This window comes from Sarcophilus harrisii, chromosome 1 (assembly GCF_902635505.1).
Source record: "Sarcophilus harrisii chromosome 1, mSarHar1.11, whole genome shotgun sequence".
Taxonomy (NCBI): domain Eukaryota; kingdom Metazoa; phylum Chordata; class Mammalia; order Dasyuromorphia; family Dasyuridae; genus Sarcophilus; species Sarcophilus harrisii.
This window is the reverse complement of record NC_045426.1, coordinates 629,991,213-630,011,068: the sequence shown is the minus strand read 5'-3', so window position 1 is coordinate 630,011,068 and position 19,856 is coordinate 629,991,213. Positions and strand designations below refer to the sequence as shown.

Genomic DNA, 19,856 nt, shown 5'->3' with positions numbered 1-19,856 from the left:
CCCTATATTGATTAATTTAGAACTGGATAGATATAAGTGGCAACCTCCCAGGGGCTATAGAAAATGCCTTCAGACTGGAAAAGTGAGACCAAAAATCAGTGGCCCATTCCACACAGCTTAAAAGAGCTTTCCTACTCCCTTTGGCAAATCCCATGATCTTTATCAGATTCTGAACTTTCTTGGTACAGAAAAAAAATGGATGTTATATTTTGTTTCCAAGTGCCTTCTGCTTCCAAAGTCATGTTGTATATCCACAAAGCAGTCCTTATGCCCACATATATGTCTTTAGACCAGTGCATTATCTTCTCAGGTCTATTCCAACTATAAAATCTCTTAAGAAGGAAATGAAGGTCATTGCTATCAAGTGATTAGTACAAGGTCACAAATTATTTACACATTATAGCTAGAAATTCACTTTTGCCTTTTGAGTTTATTTTTCTTTCCATTAAACATAGTCTCTTGGATGCTATGTTTTGGCATAAAATATCTTCCAGTAACTTTAAAATGCATTTTTAATTTGCTTGGGAGTGAATATTTGTACCTCTTCTTTCTACATACATGGGACATTCCCTTTCAAAAAATATTAAAGACTTTCAGGCTCTTCATGGGTCATTTTTGGTTACTAAGAAAAGTCTCTAGAAGCCAATTCATCATTGCTGGTTAGCTTAACTAATAACGTGGTTGTTAATTTGTCAGAAACTTTGTCCTTCATAGTTTTTCATTCATTGAAAATAATGCTCATGAAACTTATACGAATTAAACATTGTGTTCCACTCCAGGTAACATATTTCATGAATGATATGGCTAGCCTGGAGAGCAGCCAGAACATTGTACCTGCATAGTGTGAAGATATGTGGTGATAAAATCACAAAATTTTTATTTGAAAAGAACCTAGGCAATTCTCTTGTGCAACACATGGAAAGACTCTTCACTTTTTCCTCCACTTAATGTCTACTTTTGCTTGTGGTTATCAATCCTTTAGATAAGGAGGAGCCTACCTTGACAGCCCATTGCACAATTAGAGAGGTTTGACTAAAGATGTTTTTGATTTTAGTTTTTTATTTGGTTTTTGTTATAGTCCAGTTTTGCCTCTTTGCACTGACATATATTGTTCCTAGTTCTGTAATTTCAGGCAAACAGAATCTTCAGCATTGATGTTCTTTCAAGTAATTGATAGAAATTGTCATGTTTGAAATCTTTTCTTCTATGCTAGTCAATCAAGACACCTGTATTAAGCACCACTATGTTCCAGGCATTGTCTAAAGCTCTAAAAAATGAAGGGTGAAAGATAATCTCTGCTTTCCATGAACTCAGAGAGTAATGGGGGAAATAACATTGAAACAACTATGTATACAAGCAATCAACGGGATAAATGAATAGTCAACAGATGAAAAGCACTAAATTTAACATAGATCAAGAAAAACTTCTCATAGAAGTTGAAATTTTACTTGTGACTTGAAGAAAGCCAGCACAACTAGCAAACAGAAATCAATCTTTCAAAAACATTTATTTTCCAGACACTATACTAAATTCTGGGAATACAAAAAAAAGGAAAAAGACAAACTGCTGTCAAGTAGTTTGCAATCTAACAATCTAACTGGGGAAGGATATAGAAACAAATATAGGCAAAAGCAAGCTATATACAGGATAAACTGGAAAAATATAAGAACTAAGCCACTAGAGTTAAAAAAGAGGCGGGAGAGCACTCCATGCATGAGGAACAGTCAATGAAAATGTCTACAGCTAAAAGATCAGTATCTTGTTAAAAGAATAGCAAAGAAGCTTGTGTGTGTGTGTGTGTGTGTGTGTGTGTGTGTGTGTGTCTGAGAGAGAGGGACAGGGAGAGGGAGAGAGAGAGAGAGAGAGAGAGTGCTGCAAGTAGTGGCAGTATAAGGTATAAAAACATTATTTCCTTCATCTCTCAAATGTCATGAACTACATGACTATTATACTTATTGTTAAATGGGATGATGATGAGCACAATGGATTTCTAGTCTACAGAGTAGATTTAGGGGAAAATGGAGGAAAAGCCATCATCCTTATTTTTACATATGTGCAAGTCTGTAATGTGGAAAAGGACTAGACTATTTTCTGATTGATGTCAGAGCACAGAACTAATGGCAAAAGATAGGGGCAAAAAGTCTAATCTAGTCTAGATGCAGGGGGAAAATAACAAATATAGTGGGTTAAAATGGTCATTTGTTTCTCCTGACTAGATAGCTTCAAATAGAAGCTGGATGACCACTTGAGGGTTTGTTTTTTGTTGTTGGTCAGGTATAGGTTGGATCTGATCTTTGGTCCAACCCTTTCAACTCTGAGATATTGGGATTCTACTATCCCACATCAGAAATCTTATGAATTACATCTGTCTCTTGCATTTATTCATCTTGAAGAATGCTAAGTGTATTGTACCTAATGGGGAAATACTTTGAGTAGGCTGACATTAGTAGGACATGTTGACTCATGAAAGCATTCATTGCTAGAGTATGTTTTCCAACAGTGTCTGCATCAGCACTTGATCATAATTTACTACCTGTCTCCTCAGATCAGAGATTGATTCTGATTCATATTGGAGCAACAAACCCACATCTTTAAAAAGGACAATTAACTGGTGATTCCAAAAGTTAAATAATTATTTTATTCTGTCAGTAATGATTTTGGGAAAATCATTTATGTTCTGTATCCTCATCTATAAAAGAAGAGAGGGCTGAACTAAGTTATCAGAGAATCATAGAAGTTTAGGAAGGAATCTTAATCTCCTTACCTACTTCTCACATGCAAATATGGACTCTTCTATACAATGTCCACCAAAGAGTTATCTAGTCTTTACTTGAAAATATCTAGTGAAAGGGAGTCATGAAGTGCTGGGGAATACCATTTTTGTTTAGAAAATAAATTATATTTTGTATATGCATGTATATGTGTATGTATATATACATACACATATACATGCATATATTTCTTTTACATCATTGTTGTTTTACACTTTCTCCCCCTTACTCCCACATAACTCACATATTGTAAAAAAAACAAACAATAAAGTTAGTTAAGCAAAACAAATTAGTACATTGGGCATGTCTGAATACCACATGAACATATATACATATATTTATACTCATGCATATAATATATATAATATTAATATATAATGTATATGCATATAATATAATATATTAATAAATAACTTATATGTGCATATAATATCTATATAAGATATATGTGTGCATCCATATAGACATATGGATACACATACATATATTCCCATTTCCATATATTTTTCTTCCACTTCCCTAATGAGAAGCAAGAGGCATGTTTTATTTGGTTTCATTTCTGTGGCCTCAGCTATTTCCCAATTTTTCTTCCACATAAAATACATAAGATACATAAAATAGATGTGTGTGTATATGTATATATACACATTATATGTCTGTATGTACACCCGCATATATATGCACATATATAATGTGTGTTCATGTATCTATATAGACATGTGCATAGATATGTAAAAGGAAACAAACACATGCATTTATGCATATGTATATACATGTGTATGTACATACACATACACATAGCCTCTCTATGCCCATCTTAAATCAACCATATATATGAGCTGTTGTAACTTCTACCCATAGGTTTTTATTTGGCATTTTCAGTCTGAGAACAAGTTTAATCTTGCTTTGAAGTATCTGAGTGTCTGTCACTCAAATACTTGAAAAGATGTCTTCCATCTTTCACACTACAATCCCATCTCTTCTCCACTAAAATATCTCCATGAGGCAGGCAGAGAGTTATTATTCCCACTTTCCCATTTTAGACATGAAGTACCTGAGTCTCATGAAGATGGCATAACTTGACCAGGATCATAAAAGGTGTTAAGTGGTAGAGAAATAGCTTTTCCTGCTTTTTTTCCAGATTTTCCTATTTCCATTGTAGAACCCTTAACCATAATACAGTACCATGATGTGATTATTCAGTAGCAAAAGAAATTTGTGGTCTGGGGTCATGGCTCATTGTTGTAACTGATTTCTTTCAGAGTGACACCTTTGCTGACTTTGACACAATGACAGACCGATTACTAGATGAGATCATTCAGCATATCCAGTTGTATAATCTATCCATTTCTCGAATCAGGTAAAAACAAAATCCAGGTGAAGTAAAGAGACGGTGACTTTAATAGTATTTATTTATCACTTCTTGTGAGATAGCCTGAGAGAAGCTGATGCTGAAATGCATATTTATCAAACAAGATTCAATTTATTTATCACTTCTTATGAGACAGCCTGAGAGGCTGATGCTGAAATGCATGTTTATTGAATGAGATTCAATTCAATATTTACTAAGCATCTTTTATGTACATGGCACTGTGCTAGGTGCTAGGCATATATGGGTAGCTGTGATTCATATTATAAAAGAGTTCACAGTCTAATGGACTCGTATCCTTTGTTTTTTCCAAACAGCTTTATTGGCCATTCCCTTGGCAACATCATCATCCGATCAGTATTGACTCGGCCTCGTTTTCGGTATTACCTCAACAAGCTACATACCTTTCTCTCTCTCTCTGGGCCTCACTTGGGGACGCTTTACAACAATAGTGCCCTTGTTAGCACAGGTAAGTCTTTCCTTAGATCCCTTTTGAATTCATCACTGACTTCATCTCCTATTTGTTAGAGCCTGCCAACTCTCTTGGTCTCTTGAAATAAATTTCACAAATCTACTGCCACTTCCATGTGCCATGATGAGATATTAGAGGAAGACTCATACCCAGGAGAAACGGAGTAATTTCCTGTCTAGAAATATTAATAAACAAACAAACAAGTTTTTAATAGACAAAAAATAAAATAACTGGCATTTACACAGACTTTTAAGGTTTGGAAAACACTTTACAAATAATCTCACTAATTCTCACAACAACCTTGAAGGTAGATGATGTTATCTCATTTTATAGATGATGGAATAAGCTTTATAACTGGAAAAGTACTTAAGGCTGCTCAGAACTTCCCTTACTCCTCAATATTTCTCCATTTATAAAATGGATATGGTAATGTGTATATTACTTATCTTTCAAGATTGTTGCTTGAAAGAGACTTTGAAATTCTTATAAAAATGCTATAGATATCTGAGGGTGTTGCCCTTTTAATCTATTATTAAAATATCAAGAATACCTTTTACTTATATCCTATCTTTTATAATTCCTCTAATATTTGTATAATGGTATAATGTCTGTCAAGTTCTTTACATATATTTTTTCATTTGATTTTATGACATTTGCTATCTTATTGGATCCCTGTAAGAGGACTTATGTGTAGATTTCCATAAGGCAAGGGAGATGCAAACAAAATTAATATTCCCTACCCTCAAGAAACCTGCACTCAATTCAATCAAGGGAATACATTTATACAAGTAGATTCACATCTAAGTAAATCAAATTCTTGAGCAGTATGGCCAAAGTTGGGGAAAGATCATAGTAGTTAGAGATTTGAACTAAGAACCAGAAAAATTAATTCAAAGTCTTTCTCAGACATTTATTAGCCTGGGACAAATTTAAAAGAATACTAGTTCCACAGTCAGAGGAGTTGGTCTAAAAATCTTACCTTTGAAACTAACTACCATATCCTTACATATACCTGCACTTAGTCACTCTCTACTTAAGTTTCTTCATACTTAACTTGGACTAACTGGTCAGAAGTCCTTTCCAACTCTTATATTTATGGACCTAGCTTCCATTTGCCTTTCACTTCTGCAACACAATGACCTCTGAACATGAATGATATTTCCAGGGTCCTTCACTCATTATGTTATGGGTAAGATCACAAAAAAATGCAAAGAAATAATTTCTTTACTCTTTCTCTGTTTTATTAGGTTTGTGGCTAATGCAAAAGCTGAAGAAATCCGGATCCCTTTTACAGCTGACCTTCAGGGATAACACGGATTTGCGCAAATGTTTCCTGTACCAACTGAGCCAAAAGACAGGTGGGCTACTCTGTTATACATATCTGGGGAAAGGAATTGCAAGACAGATGAGATCATGGAAATGATATCAAATGAAACATGTTTCTTGCTTTTCAACAGTGAAATGATGGAATATACATGTGAAAATTCACACATGACCAATGTGCTCATTTGTTTTGCTTGATTGTTCATTTCTTATAAAGACTAGAATTTGTGAGAGTAAGAGAGGAATCAACCAAAGAGATGGTGATATTAAAAAAGAAAAAAAAATTAATAAAAAAATAAAAAGTGAATAAGAGGAAGTGGTCCTAATGAGTCAATGGATTAAAAGAAAAATGAATGAAAATGTAATAGGGAAAGGTGCTATGTTTTATGAAGTGCTATGTTTTAGGCATTGTGCTAAACACGTTTCTTGCTTTTCAACAGTGAAATGATGGAATATACATGTGGAAATTCACACATGACCAATGTGCTCATTTGTTTTGCTTGATTGTTCATTTCTTATAAAGACTAGAAATTGTGAGAGTAAGAGAGGAATCAACCAAAGAGATGGTGATATTAAAAAAGAAAAAAATATATAAAAAAGAAAAAGTGAATAAGAGTAAGTGGTCCTAATGAGTCAATGGATAGAAAGAAAAATAAATTAAAATGTAATAGGGAAAGGGTAAAAACCTTTAATAAGTGCTATGTTTTAGGCATTGTGCTAAACACTTTACAAATATCTCATTTAACAAATAACTGCTACATACTAATAAAGAAGAGAGACAATCCTTACCCTCAAGAACTCTTTCACCAAATCCCTACTTATATTCCAGTGAAATGAGACTCAAGTAGGAGAGTAATAGTATAAATAAGTAATAAACTAATATTTAGGTGAGAATACCTGAGGAAGGAAATTTTTTGATGTCATTAACAGTAGTAGTTAAGTTGATTACATTTCCAGAGCTCCAGAAGTATATGTTTAGGGTGAGGATTTAGGATCCATGTGGAGTTTTAAGAAAGAATCTAGAAAAATGGCTAGAAAGATGCAAAGGAAGGCTGCAATTGGTAGGTACCAAGGACTCCAGATTGAGTGTTTCATGATTGAGATGTTTTAAACCCTAATGCATGAAATCTCTGGTTCAGAGAATATAGTGGCATATAAGTATAGCTGGCGAAGAAATGGCTGTAGTGGAAATGGCCAAGATTAAGCTATCTTGTTAGAAATCGACTACTATCTATTATCATGCTCTCCATGAAGCTTTCCTTAATTTAAATCCTCCATTATTATATACCACATAACTCACAAAATATATTGTTGTTTTGTATCTTTCTAAGGCTAAAAGTTTTATTTTTTTATTAAGTTTTATTTCATGTGAAGCAGCTAGAGGGCTCAGTGGATAGAATTATGGATCTGGAGTCAGAAAGTCCTAAATTCAAATATGGCCTTAGATTATCTGTTTAACCCCACAGAAGTCTTTTAATTTCTATTTGCTTTAGTTTTCTCATCTGTAAAATAAGGTTAATAGTACCTACCTTTCAAAGTTGCTGCGAGTATCCAGTAAGTTTCTATGAATAGTAATTATCACTATGTCTGGCAAATAGTAGATGCTGTAGAAGTGTTAACTATAAATAGTAGTTTTAAAATTAGATTAGTGTTGTTGTTTACATTAGTATCTTTACCTACTGCCTTTAAATTGAATGTGATAATGAACACAATTTAGAAGTAACATCACTCCTAGTACCTGAAACAACATATGTTATGCAATAAACATTCAATATATATTTTAGAAATAAAATTTGGTTCTTTGGGTCTTATGCTGGAATAATATACACATTAATACTCTCAAAAGCATGCTATTCAATGGTACAGGAATTCTGAAAGACACAAGAGGTCTTGTTCTCCTTCCCTTCTATTCTGCCATGGGAATACAAAATTCTTCAGAGCGTGGCAGGGTGTGAGGATGCAAAATAAAACCTGATATTTGAGATAGTGGACACAGATGACCCCCCAGACTTCTGTGTACTTTCTTCCTCACAATACTGTGAATAATTGAGGGACCAGTGAGACTACTTAATCCTAAAGTCCAAGTATCTCAGATGTGATAATGACATCACACAAATGCCTCAGATTATAATTCTGTCTTGTCCTGGTGCAGCAGCAAAAGGAATCTTAGATGAACAACAAATATTTAATAATACTGCTATTCTGTTTCCATACTCCAGAAAGTGAAGAGTATATGAAATTTTTATTTCTTCCTTGTAAAAATTTGTATATTTTAATTTTTTTTTTATTCTAGGCCTTCAGTATTTTAAAAATGTTGTGTTGGTTGCTTCTCCTCAAGACCGGTATGTGCCATTTCATTCAGCAAGAATTGAAATGTGTAAAATGGCACTCAAGGACAGACATACAGGTAGGTCATGTCCCACAATATTGTCAGGTTTTGCTTATTTTTAGTCCAGGGATATGTTAAATACAAATTATTCCAGTTTCTTGCCTTAAAGCCTCCAAATGACAACATAAGGAAGGCCTTATATGAAGTGACAAAGGATGAACTTTCACAATAGATATTTAAAAGAGGCAACTTTATCCATTAATACTCAGTTTTCTCATTTGCTTAAAAAGCCTTTATTTAGCATTTATATAAATATCTTTGAATTACTGAATGAATGCCAAAAATCTCAGAGAATCAATTTAGGAGGTATATCAAAGAACAATAGAAAGTTGTATGAGGGTGATTTAAGCTGAAAAAAAAAGTTTTATCAGTCATAGAAGAAAAAATTTATTAAGAACCTACTATGAATCAAGTACCATGCCAGACACTGGGATTCAAATACAAAGAATACACAATCCCAATTTGCAAGGAGCTGATTTTTAATATTGACTTGCATCCAAGATGTATAAGGAAGGAAGAAAAAATGGTGAGCCAAATAGTAATAAATAACTAATGAACAGTTCAAGTATTATCCTAATATCTGCAAAATAGTGGAAGAATCTATAAAAGATCTCAGTTATATTGGATGGATCTTCTATATTCTATATTGTAATGATATTCAATTGTGAAAGACTTAGACTCACTATACCACCAACGAAATTATGATGAAAAATGCTCCCCACATCCAGAGAGAGAACTGATGCATTCTGAATGCAGATTAAAGCACGTTGTTTTCTTTTTTCCCCAGCATGTTTAATGTGAAAATATTTTATATGGTTTCATATGTATCATATTTTTTGCCATCTAAATGGATGGCAGATGGGGTAGAAAGAAGGAGATATTTTGGAACTGAAAATAAAAAATAATTTTTAAAATGTTTAAAAAGAAACATACTTTGTAGAACTTCAAATTCTGAATCAAGGGTTATAAACTTCACACACATACATATGTACATACACACATGTACATGTATTCTTGTATGTATATATCCATGTGCATATATACACATATACATATATATACATACAAATAAATTTTTGGTGACTACATTTTAATATGATTTCCTTTGTGAACCAATAAGGGATCCATTTCACAAAAAAATTTTAAGAACTCCTGCTCAAGAGTTACTCATTTCAAGCATGCTGGAAATTGGCAGAAGCACTTTTAATGCAAATAGAAATTATGAAGCAGTCACTGCTATGTTGTGAATGACCTCTTCTTCTACTCCATTTTCAGGCCCAGTTTATGTTGAGATGATTAACAACCTTCTCCAACCTCTGATAGAAGCCAAGGATTGCACTGTAATTCGACACAACGTGTTCCACTCTCTGCCCAACACTGCCAATGCCCTGATCGGCCGAGCTGCCCACATAGCTGTGCTGGATTCTGAACTGTTCCTGGAGAAATTTTTCTTGGTCACGGGACTCAACTATTTCAAATAATGGCTTTAGGGGAATCAACTAGGGACCTGTGTAATACCCCCAAAAGTAACCAGTGCACTTTTTTCAGTATCATCCAGACCTTTAGCTGAAACACGGCTTTTTAGACTTGGGAGCCCCATACTAAACATTGAGATAGGAGCCCCATTTGTATTTTTGGTGGAAAGTGGAAAGGAGAAGGCCTTAAGAGAATGATTAGAGATATTGAAGTCACTTCTATCTCAGCTTAGAAAAGCTAAGCAAATAGTTAGTTATCAAATTGTAGGTTGTCATTTGTCTGGTGACTGACTCAAAGTCTCTTTCCAGATCCTTTACAGGAACAAGAAGAAAAAAAAAATAAGTATTGGGAGAGAGGTGGTGGGACCAGTGTCATAATCTTAATATCATAGAACAAAGGCTTTCTCCTCCATTTAACTTGATTTGTCCAAAGCATTACCAGCTTGAGTGTTTGTTGGTTGATACAAGTGCATAGAAACATTTCAGAACTCAGGTTAAAACTTCTTTTTGTGTGTGTAGAACTGGAGATTATTTATGTGCAAAGAATCCTTTATAAATTCTTTTGTGCCATCTCTGTTTAAAAAAATGTGATCTCCATTCCATCATTCCTTTTCATATGTGGTTAAAGAGTTATTCTTCATTAAAAAAAACTTTTTTTGGGTAGGGGTGGGAAAATGGGGGAGGGAGGGAGTAAGGTAATTCATCAATGATCTTAAGTATCCTGCAAATAAAAATACCCACGAAGAGTATATTAGGCCAGTTAGTCCAGGTAACTTTTTTTGGATCCCTGCTTAAAATGCTGGTCTAAATCATACTTTTATCATTGGGGATATTTTCATCTTTGTTTTCCATCTGGGATAGTTTTTTACAAGAAACTGAAATCACTGTACTCAAAATAGAGCCTGCTATACATGGGTTTGATGGCAACTATTGGAATCATCCAAAGAAATGCCAACGTAAAATTTAGTGCTACTGAGGGGAGTAATGAAAAAAAAGGAAGACCATTAAAATGGCCAACTGTTCCTCCCTCATAAAAAAAAGACATCAAAATTAAGGAATGAAGAATTGAAATTCCAACCCAAGGACAATGAGCATACTCTGAAGTGTCATATTGCCTTCAGAAAAGTCTTAAAAACTCACCCAGATGACAAAAGACAAGCAGATAGAAAAGTGACAAGATAAGTTCAGAGAAAATAGCAATGCACTGGGTAGAGAGGACCCAGGTCCAATTTCCAATTCTACATCTTATTAGCCAGATGATCATAGGCAAGTCACTCAATCTCTATGAGCTTTAGCGTCCTCATCTTTGAAATAAGCACTTTTGACTAGAATAACTCTAAGCTACAAGCCAACTTGAAAAGATTTTGAGAACAAGGACAATTCCAATGAGATCTGAAAGAAAGTTTATAAATAACTTGAGAAAAAAATTTCAAGCACCATTGATTTAGTCTTACTTTCCAGTAAAGAACTGAGATTTCTGAATGCTATCCAAGTATCTTAACTTTTAAGTAGAATTAAGAAGTGATTTAAAAGCCACTGGTAGAGGATATTTCCTTTTGGATGCAAATGGAGATGATGCTTCATGCTTGTACTCTGAAAGAATCCCATTCATCAAAAGTAGTAATACTCCTTCAAGAAAATTCATTGAAACTGGCTCCAAGTACCTGTATGACAAAATTTTGGAACATTGTTTTAGCTTACAGATAATTCTTCCCTCTGACTTGTGTTCCATTAATCTCATAGTAGTAAGTTGTTACCAAAAAATAAATCATAGAATTATAGAATTTTAGAGCTTGAGGGTACAGTAGGAAATAGAATGTTTAAGCTGAAAAGGACATGAGTACAGAGATTATTATACAGTGTCCTTAGAACTTAAAATGTCACACATATAAGAAATCTTTAGGACCAGGTGTTGCAGTTGTTCTATATGAGGGGTGAAGAAATTGAAGTCCATAAAGTTTAAGTGACTCATTCAAGTATACACAGATAGTAAGTGCTAGAGCGACAACTGGAGCCAAGGTCCTTCCAATTAATTACTGGTTCCATATTTTCAGAAAGCCTACAGTTGGTTACAAGCAAACAATCATCTCCCTCATGATAAGGTACAATCTCTGGCTCTCTCTCTTTTTAGAGGAAAATGATTTCTATAAAGCCCAATGAAATCTCCCATTTCTCTGAATGCCCAGCACTAAGATTTTATGATGCATGTTTACCCCAGGAGAAAGGCTCACAGTTTATAGCAATGTCCCCATCTTGGCCAAATGCATCCTTTCCCATGAACACATCAGTCTTGCCATTGCATGTCTATGAACCTGTCTGTGATATGTGTCAATGTGTGATCATTTGAAGGCCTTCCGAGCCAGTGGCTATAAAGCCAAAATGAATACTACACGTATTGTCCATTTCAATAAGATTTTTTTTTTAAATCTCCAATGTGCTGCCTAAACAAACTGATAAAAATACTGGCAATAATAAATAGTTCAGCAATGCAATGATTTGATATCCCCCAGTGCCTCTTTTTCACTGGGGTAGCTGTCTTTGTTGTAAAGACATTATTATTGTAAAGCCCAACTGATTTATGAACATATATTGCAGCCATAAAGAAAATACATGCTAATCTTATAAATAAGGGTGTGTACATTGTCAGACTTCTACAAACACAAGGTAGCCTCATTTGGAAAGACTTTGTCATATACACGAATATAAACATTATATATATATATATATAATTATATATACACACACATATATATATATATATTCCCATACCAACACATAATGTATAAATATATATAAATTATAGATATAGATATATAGATATGTATTTGTATATATTCTAATTTGATAAAATGGAAAAAGTTCTGGATTTGGAGCAAGCACTAAAACATTTGACTTTGAACTTTGGCCCTACTTGTTATGTCAAGTATGACCATCAGCAGAATGGATTCAGAAAATCAATTCACCTCTCTAGGCCACATCTATAATATAACAGAGATAACAAGTAATGTACTATCACTCTAAATTGTATGATTTTATCTAATATGAACGTGGGGCCTACCATTAAAATAAGATCTCTTGAAAAGAGTGTGTGTATGTGTGTGTGTGTGTGTGTGCCTCTGCTTTTGTGAATGTGTGAGTGCTCATGAGAGAGATGAACATCTTGTTAAGAAGCCCACCTTGATTGTAGACTGTCCTAAAATTTTATGGGGAAAAGTATGATCTATATTTTATATTTGATCCTTTAACTGTGTATATATATATTTCACATGCAGATATATGTGTAACAGAAAAAGTCTAGGGAACAGAAATAGAGAAGGAAATGCATAATATCAGTTTAGAAAACGTGTGAACAAAATATGTTCTATGATAAGTATCTCGTTTCTTCTTAAAAAGGAGTGTATTATAGTGGTTGAAAGGCTGAATTTTTAGTTTACATGACCTAGGGTTCAAGACCAGACTCTGCTACTGTATATAAGTTGACTTAATGTTCCAGTGATCAAAATTGAATTTAGAGATGAATGTGTGTGAATATGAATATGAAAATATACATATATCTATGTGAAAACATATGATACACACAGATATATATGTATGTATGTGTATGTATGTGTGTATACATATATATATATATATACACATATATATATGGAGAGAGAAGAGAGAGAGAGAGAGAAGAGAGAGAGAGATCTTTGTTCTAATGGTTTTTTTGTTTTTTTTTTTTCAGTGCCCATTGTTAGGAAAAATTGAGATTAGTTTTACTGATAATAATTGAAATAATTATTGATCAAATTATAGGACTGATGAAACAATCTACCTACACTGCTACAAAGCTTTGCAGCTGTTTGCTGGAAATTTTCAAAAATGGTACTAGGGTGAAAACATGGGATGACTCTCATTTCTTTTTTTTTTCACTGACTAAAAGAAACTGAATAATTTGTGGTTGATATTCCTGTACAATATTTATTAAGGTTCTCATTGATCTTGAAAACTACTAGTTCATTTGAAAACAACAAACAACAAAACAAGATTTAGCTTTCAGAGTAAATTTGTAGTTTATTGAGTTCAGCACCTAGGACAGCTAGTTAGTGTGGTAGATAGTCAGTATGGGAGTCAGGAAGACTCTTCCTGAGTAAAATCTGGTCTCAGATACTTAATTAGCTGTGTGATCCTGAAGATGACTCTTGACTCCATTTATCTTGGTTTCCTCATCTCTAAAATGAGCTGGAATAGGAAATGGCAAACCGTTGTGCTGTCTTTGTCAAGAAAAGCCCAAATAGGATCATAAGTCAGACATAACTGAAAAAATGATTGAACAACAGTACAATGCCTTTGATTCACAGATGAAAAAATGGAGGACAAGAAAAGGTGAGAGTGATTTACCCAGATTCTGGAAGCCTGAGTACAAACTATACATTTTCATGTTTCTCCTGAACATATTCACATTGTAAAGATTATATTTCCACAAACATTTAAGTACCTCTACTGAATAAGACACAATTCATCTAATTTTAGATTTGGAAGAAACCATCCATCATATTTGAAAAGAGAACACAGAATGATAGGGCTGGAAGGGACAGTAAGTTTTATCTAATCCAATGTTCTCATTATACAGATGCAGAAATGGGGGTTCAGCAATGGGAAGTCAATCTGTCACATCACAAGTTAGTTGCAGATCCAGGACTAAAATAAAATTCTCCTTTACCAGGTTTCTGCTCATTTTATTTTGTAATGCTTTTCCACACAATACTGATCTTTTTAACAGACCACAATTTGTGAATCTAATTGATTTTTTTCTTTACACACTAGTTCCTTTGAAAACTAGTAATCAAACATATTCCACAACTTTGGGTCTGGAAACCAAAGTGGTGAGATCCTCAAGCAAATCTTAACTTTTATAACATAACCTGATTTTGAAGCAAGGTAAATGAACACCATTTTCAGTGTTATCACCCAATATATTGGCTACACTTTTTTATGCATCATCCCCAAATTGATAACACATTGGCCAGAAGGGATTTGAGTAATCATACAGTCCAGGAACCCCAGCTTGGTTTTGGGATTCTAAACATCTATGCATGGATAGATTTCAAAAGATCTATACACTTCATTAGGTGCAAATAACTTATTTCCATTTTAATCCTGTGTATTTTAATTTAACATTTAAAACCATTAGATCATTCTGAAAGGATTCCATAGACTTCATTGGACTGCCAAAGGAGAATCTATAATTTCTTATCTAGTTCACCCACTTGATTTTACAGATAAACTAAGGCTTGCAATCTTAGTTGCAACCAAATAAAATAAATACAAAGACTTGTTCATAGCACAGCTATAATTCATACAAGATATGCTGGCTGTAGGTCTGATTCTCCTTCCATTATACTACATTTCCTCACTCTAAAAATGAAGAGTGAAGAATTTCCCACAAATAAAAATGAAAACAACATACTGTAATCTCTGAATCCAAGGACAGTTTCAATCATATCCTGAATGCTGAATGGCAGAAAATGCTTAAAATATGGCAAAACTTGTGACTAATTTCTTTAAGAATAATCCAAATTTCTGTATGGGATGGAATGAAACAATTATTAAGTGCCTATTGTGGGTCGAGTACTGTGTTAAACACTCAGAATACGAATAGAAAAAAATTCTGGGACAGTTCCTTTCTTCCATTTTAGCACAGGGATTATAGTAGGTTGACCCTTTGCTTATTGAAACCAAGGTCTCATGTGCCCCCAATAACTAACTAAGGACCTGTAAGGATGTGAACCACCAAACTCAGGAAGGGAAGATCCTAGTGGAACCTGAGGAGTCAGACTGGAGTGGGGAGGAATATTCTCTCCTGCCAGCCTCTGAACTCCAGAAGGAACTTTATCATGGCACAATTGACAAAATACCTTCCTTGTTTTGCCTTGAAAAAGATACGTCGTGTATTATCATTTAATTTCTACAAAAGTGGAAAATAAAGCTCAGAGAGGTGGTCACTCCATGGTCCATATCCACTTTAGTATTAAAGGCAGGATTGGAACCCCAATCTACTGACTCCCACATGTCAAGATTCTTAATTCAATAATGTGCTACCTCTCACATTATTTGACAATCTCATTTACTTCAATGCAATCCACTGAATAGCTATCACATAATCACTAAATATGCACTAGACACTGTCAGATGTTGCTGATAAAAAGTCAAAAACAAAGCCGCAAGAAAATTACATTCTATTAGACACCTTGGAATACCTGGTGATATGACTGAATTTTCGGAGCTGAAAAGAAATGCAGAAGCTTCATCTAGACTGGCTTATTCCTGAACATGAATCTGATCCAATAAAGCCTCCAAAACTGGTTGTACAGCCTTTACATGAAGGCCCAAAGTGAGAGAACCTTGAACTTAAGGAATCCATTTTTGAATAGTTCTAAGTTTTAAGACTTTTTTCCCTAAACTCAAATTGACCTACTTCTATATTTTTACTATTGTTCCTTGTTCTGAATTCTATGGCCAAAATCCAATTCTTATATAAAACCTTGCTTTAAAAATAGGAAGAAAACCTTTGTGCCCATATTGCATCTTTTCCAGGACAGTTCATTTGTTCTTTTAACTGACTTTGAAAGGCTGTGAAAATTGAAGCTCTTCATTATCTTTCATATACTCTTCTCAATGCCCATTAGTTTTCTCAGTAGATGATCATCAGAATGGTACTATGACATAATGTTTGGTATACTATACCATTATTATTCAAAATATAACTTTTTATTTTTTTTGTTCAGGCCCTTGAGGGTCCCCCTGTTGTTTTCCCAAGTTCTTCAAATCTAGTTGGGAGCAAAAATATTATTTTCTTTTGAAGGTAGTGAATTTCCCATTAACATAGATCTTCATGCAGTTTGATTCAGCTGTCATCACTGTAGAAGGGATCTATCCTTCCGTTAGGAATTGTACAAGATTATCTTTGAAGTCTAGCAACTTTTAAGATTTCATAAATGAAAAAGTAGAAGAGAAAGTTGGGATTTGATAAGAGTTTATTGAGGAAGTTGATAATTGAGTGAATAAATTTGGCTACCCTTTAATGTTATTAGTGAAAAGTAGTAAATTTAAACTACAGTCAGTATGATACTTTTTGACTGAAATGATAATCACATAATTTTCAAATTTAGTTACAGAATTTCAGAGGTGGAAAGAATTTCAGTGTACATCACATACAATCCACACCTAAAAATAATTCTGTATTATATTTCCAGTTACCTTCCATCCTTAGCTTGAATATTTTGATTGAAATAGATTCATTACCTCCAAAGGAAACCCATCTCATTTTTGGTTGATTATTTTATTAGGAAATCTTTTCCTTAAGTTATTTAAAAGAAACAGAAAAAAAAGGACGCGCAAATCATTACTATTAAATTTCTTAAATCATCCTGTTATCTATGTGGCCCATTAGACAAGCCACCTGCATTCAGGAAGAACTGGGGTCATATCAGGACACCGTTTCATTCATAAGCTCTCTGTACATTAGTTTTCTCAACTATAAAATGAAGATTATAAGAGAAACCAATACTCAGGGATTGTAGTGAAAATAAAATGAGATAATATTTGTAAAGTAAATAGCATAATATCTGGCATATGGTAGGCTCTTAATAATTGCTTGTCTCCGTTCTCCCCCACCCTCTGCCATAGGTGTACAGAATCAAGGATATGAAAGGGAAAAAAATTAAAAATTGAAACATCCCCTCAAGGAATGCACAATTACTCTTCTATATTAAAATAGTAATAACAAAATCCTCAGAGAATTGATTTTGGCAATATAAACTAAGAAGGAGTACAATAGCAATTTTTGGAAGAGAGATAGAGATGCAAATTTTCCCTCCAGCTTTAACCATTACTCACTGTTTAACCATTGTTTATGGTATTACAATTGACAAGTCAGTTTGACTTTCTGATCCCTGGTTTCTCTGTCAAACTAGGATAAAATGTTCATCCAAAGTTTTGAGGAAAGCATTTTCTGAAGCATAAAGAGCTATAGAAATGCTTATTTTAACAAATTCTAGGATGTAGCTCAGAACATATGCAGTGGAAATTTAAGGGAGCTCTTTGAGTGACAGGGTGCCAAGATGAACTGATTTCTGCCATAAAAAGGGTCATTTTCATTTTGTAACGCGGCAAGTAAATCAAAAGTCAACAAATTTCAACCCAAATAGTTTTGTCCACTAAATCTCCTTAGATTAATTTAATCCACCTAAACAAAAAAAACAAGCACTTTTATGTGTCAGACCCTGATAAAGGGTACTGGACAATCACTAGGTCATAAAAACATAAACCAGTACCCATGGCCAAGTGGAAATAGAAGTGGATTTGGAGTCCTAGGAAGAGGTTTCAAATCCTATCTCTATCACTAATTACCTGTAAAAAGCTGGGCAAGTAATTTTATTTCTTTTGATCCCAGTTTTATCATTTGCAAAATTGAGACCTACTAGATGGCCTCTTAAAGAACCCTTTCTAGCTCTGAATATATGACTTTCATCCTCCATTCAGAAGATACAAAAGAAACAATGAGTTTATACTGCACACTTGAAGATATGAGCTAAGCATAAGGTTAGCATTTCTTATTTTTAAAAAATCCTATAAATATGAATTATTTTTGTTAAAGGTAAACACTTTATAAAAAACTATAATCTAAAAATCACTTGGACTTCATTATCCATGAATTATTATTTGAATGGAGTCTTCTTTTTAAAATTTAATGATGTCAAGGGAAATGAGCAAAAAAGATGGATTAGTTGACTGTGGAAGATACCTGGAGAGATAGCTTTTGACTATATAGAAAAATCTAATAATCTTAGCTTTCCAAAAATGAAATGACTTACCTCACGTGAAATGACTTCTTTATCACTGAAGGTCCTCAAGTAGAAGCTGGATGATCTCTTTTTCAGTTATAGACATTATAGATACAGTGTATCAGGAATATCTTCCAACTCCCTCTTTCTCTCTTTCCCACTTTCCCTCTCTCTCTGTCTCTGTCTCTCTCTCTCTCTGCCTCTCTCTCTCTCTCTCTCTCTCTCTCTCTCTCTCTCTCTGTCTCTGTCTTTCTTTCTCTCTCTCTCATCTCTGTCTCTTCTTTCTTTCTCTGTCTGTCTCTGTCACTCTGCCTTTCTCTCCCTCCATCTGTCTCCCTCTGTCTCTGTCTTTCTCTCCCTCCCTCTGTCTCTGTCTGTCTATCTCTGTCTCTCTCTCTCTGTCTCTGTCTCTGACTCCCCCTCTCTGTCTGTCTGTCTCTCTCACACACAAATATATGCATATACATATGTAGGTTTATAGACTTAAAATATAAAATATTTTCCCTAAAACAACTCAGGATACCAATATTCTCCCTTTTGTAATACATGTGTTAAATGAGAAATCAACCCCAGGAATGCTGTTTAATTGTTCCTTCTTACAAGTTTGAGGTATCAAGGTAGAGGCTTTAATGGTCATTGGCTAAAGTTCCTCAGTATTTCTTCAATCTTGGAAGCTGTCCCTCTTATAGCCCATGCCAAGGGGAAAAAAGTTCCCCAACCAAAAATTAAACATCCTTCCGAGACCCTTAGAGTCCTCTGGGCTGGAGTATAAACATTTAAAAGATGCCTTGCCTTTACTTCAATGTATAGGATTTTATTATGGTGAAAAATCTTCCCTTTATTTTTTGGGTTAATTAAATTAAATTAAAGAGAGCCATAAAGCAACTGTGTCCTTTCTTACCTTTATATGGAAAAAAGGATCAAATGGCAGAATTAAGATCAGTGAAGGGAAGATGCAAACAGACAGATTTCAGGAATAATCATGAATTTTCTGAGAATTAGACCTGATTAATAATAAAATAAAATTTAAAATAATAAAATAATTTGTGAAGAAATGAAGGTTTTTGAAGTGAAACAGGACAACTACTTTGCAGGGATGTTGTAGAAAGAATTCTTAATTCACATATTTGTTTTTTTTTTAATTTCTTTGAGATTCCTTCCAGCTGTGAGATTTTATGATTTCATTATTCAATGACCTGCAAATAACACTGTTTTCCTTTTGCATAATCTCA

General features: G+C 34.0%; 1 protein-coding gene across 1 annotated transcript in view; it reads left to right on the top strand.

The window, feature by feature from the left end:
- Positions 1–12,294, top strand: part of FAM135B (family with sequence similarity 135 member B) — a 412,962-nt gene extending 400,668 nt beyond the window's left edge. Inside the window, exons 16-20 of the mRNA XM_031947238.1 lie at positions 4,034–4,131; positions 4,458–4,609; positions 5,860–5,970; positions 8,229–8,342; positions 9,600–12,294. Of these exons, the coding sequence (XP_031803098.1) occupies positions 4,034–4,131; positions 4,458–4,609; positions 5,860–5,970; positions 8,229–8,342; positions 9,600–9,805 (681 nt within the window). The 3' untranslated portion in view covers positions 9,806–12,294. The remainder of the gene's footprint in view (positions 1–4,033; positions 4,132–4,457; positions 4,610–5,859; positions 5,971–8,228; positions 8,343–9,599) is intronic.
- The last annotated feature ends 7,562 nt before the right edge of the window (positions 12,295–19,856 follow it).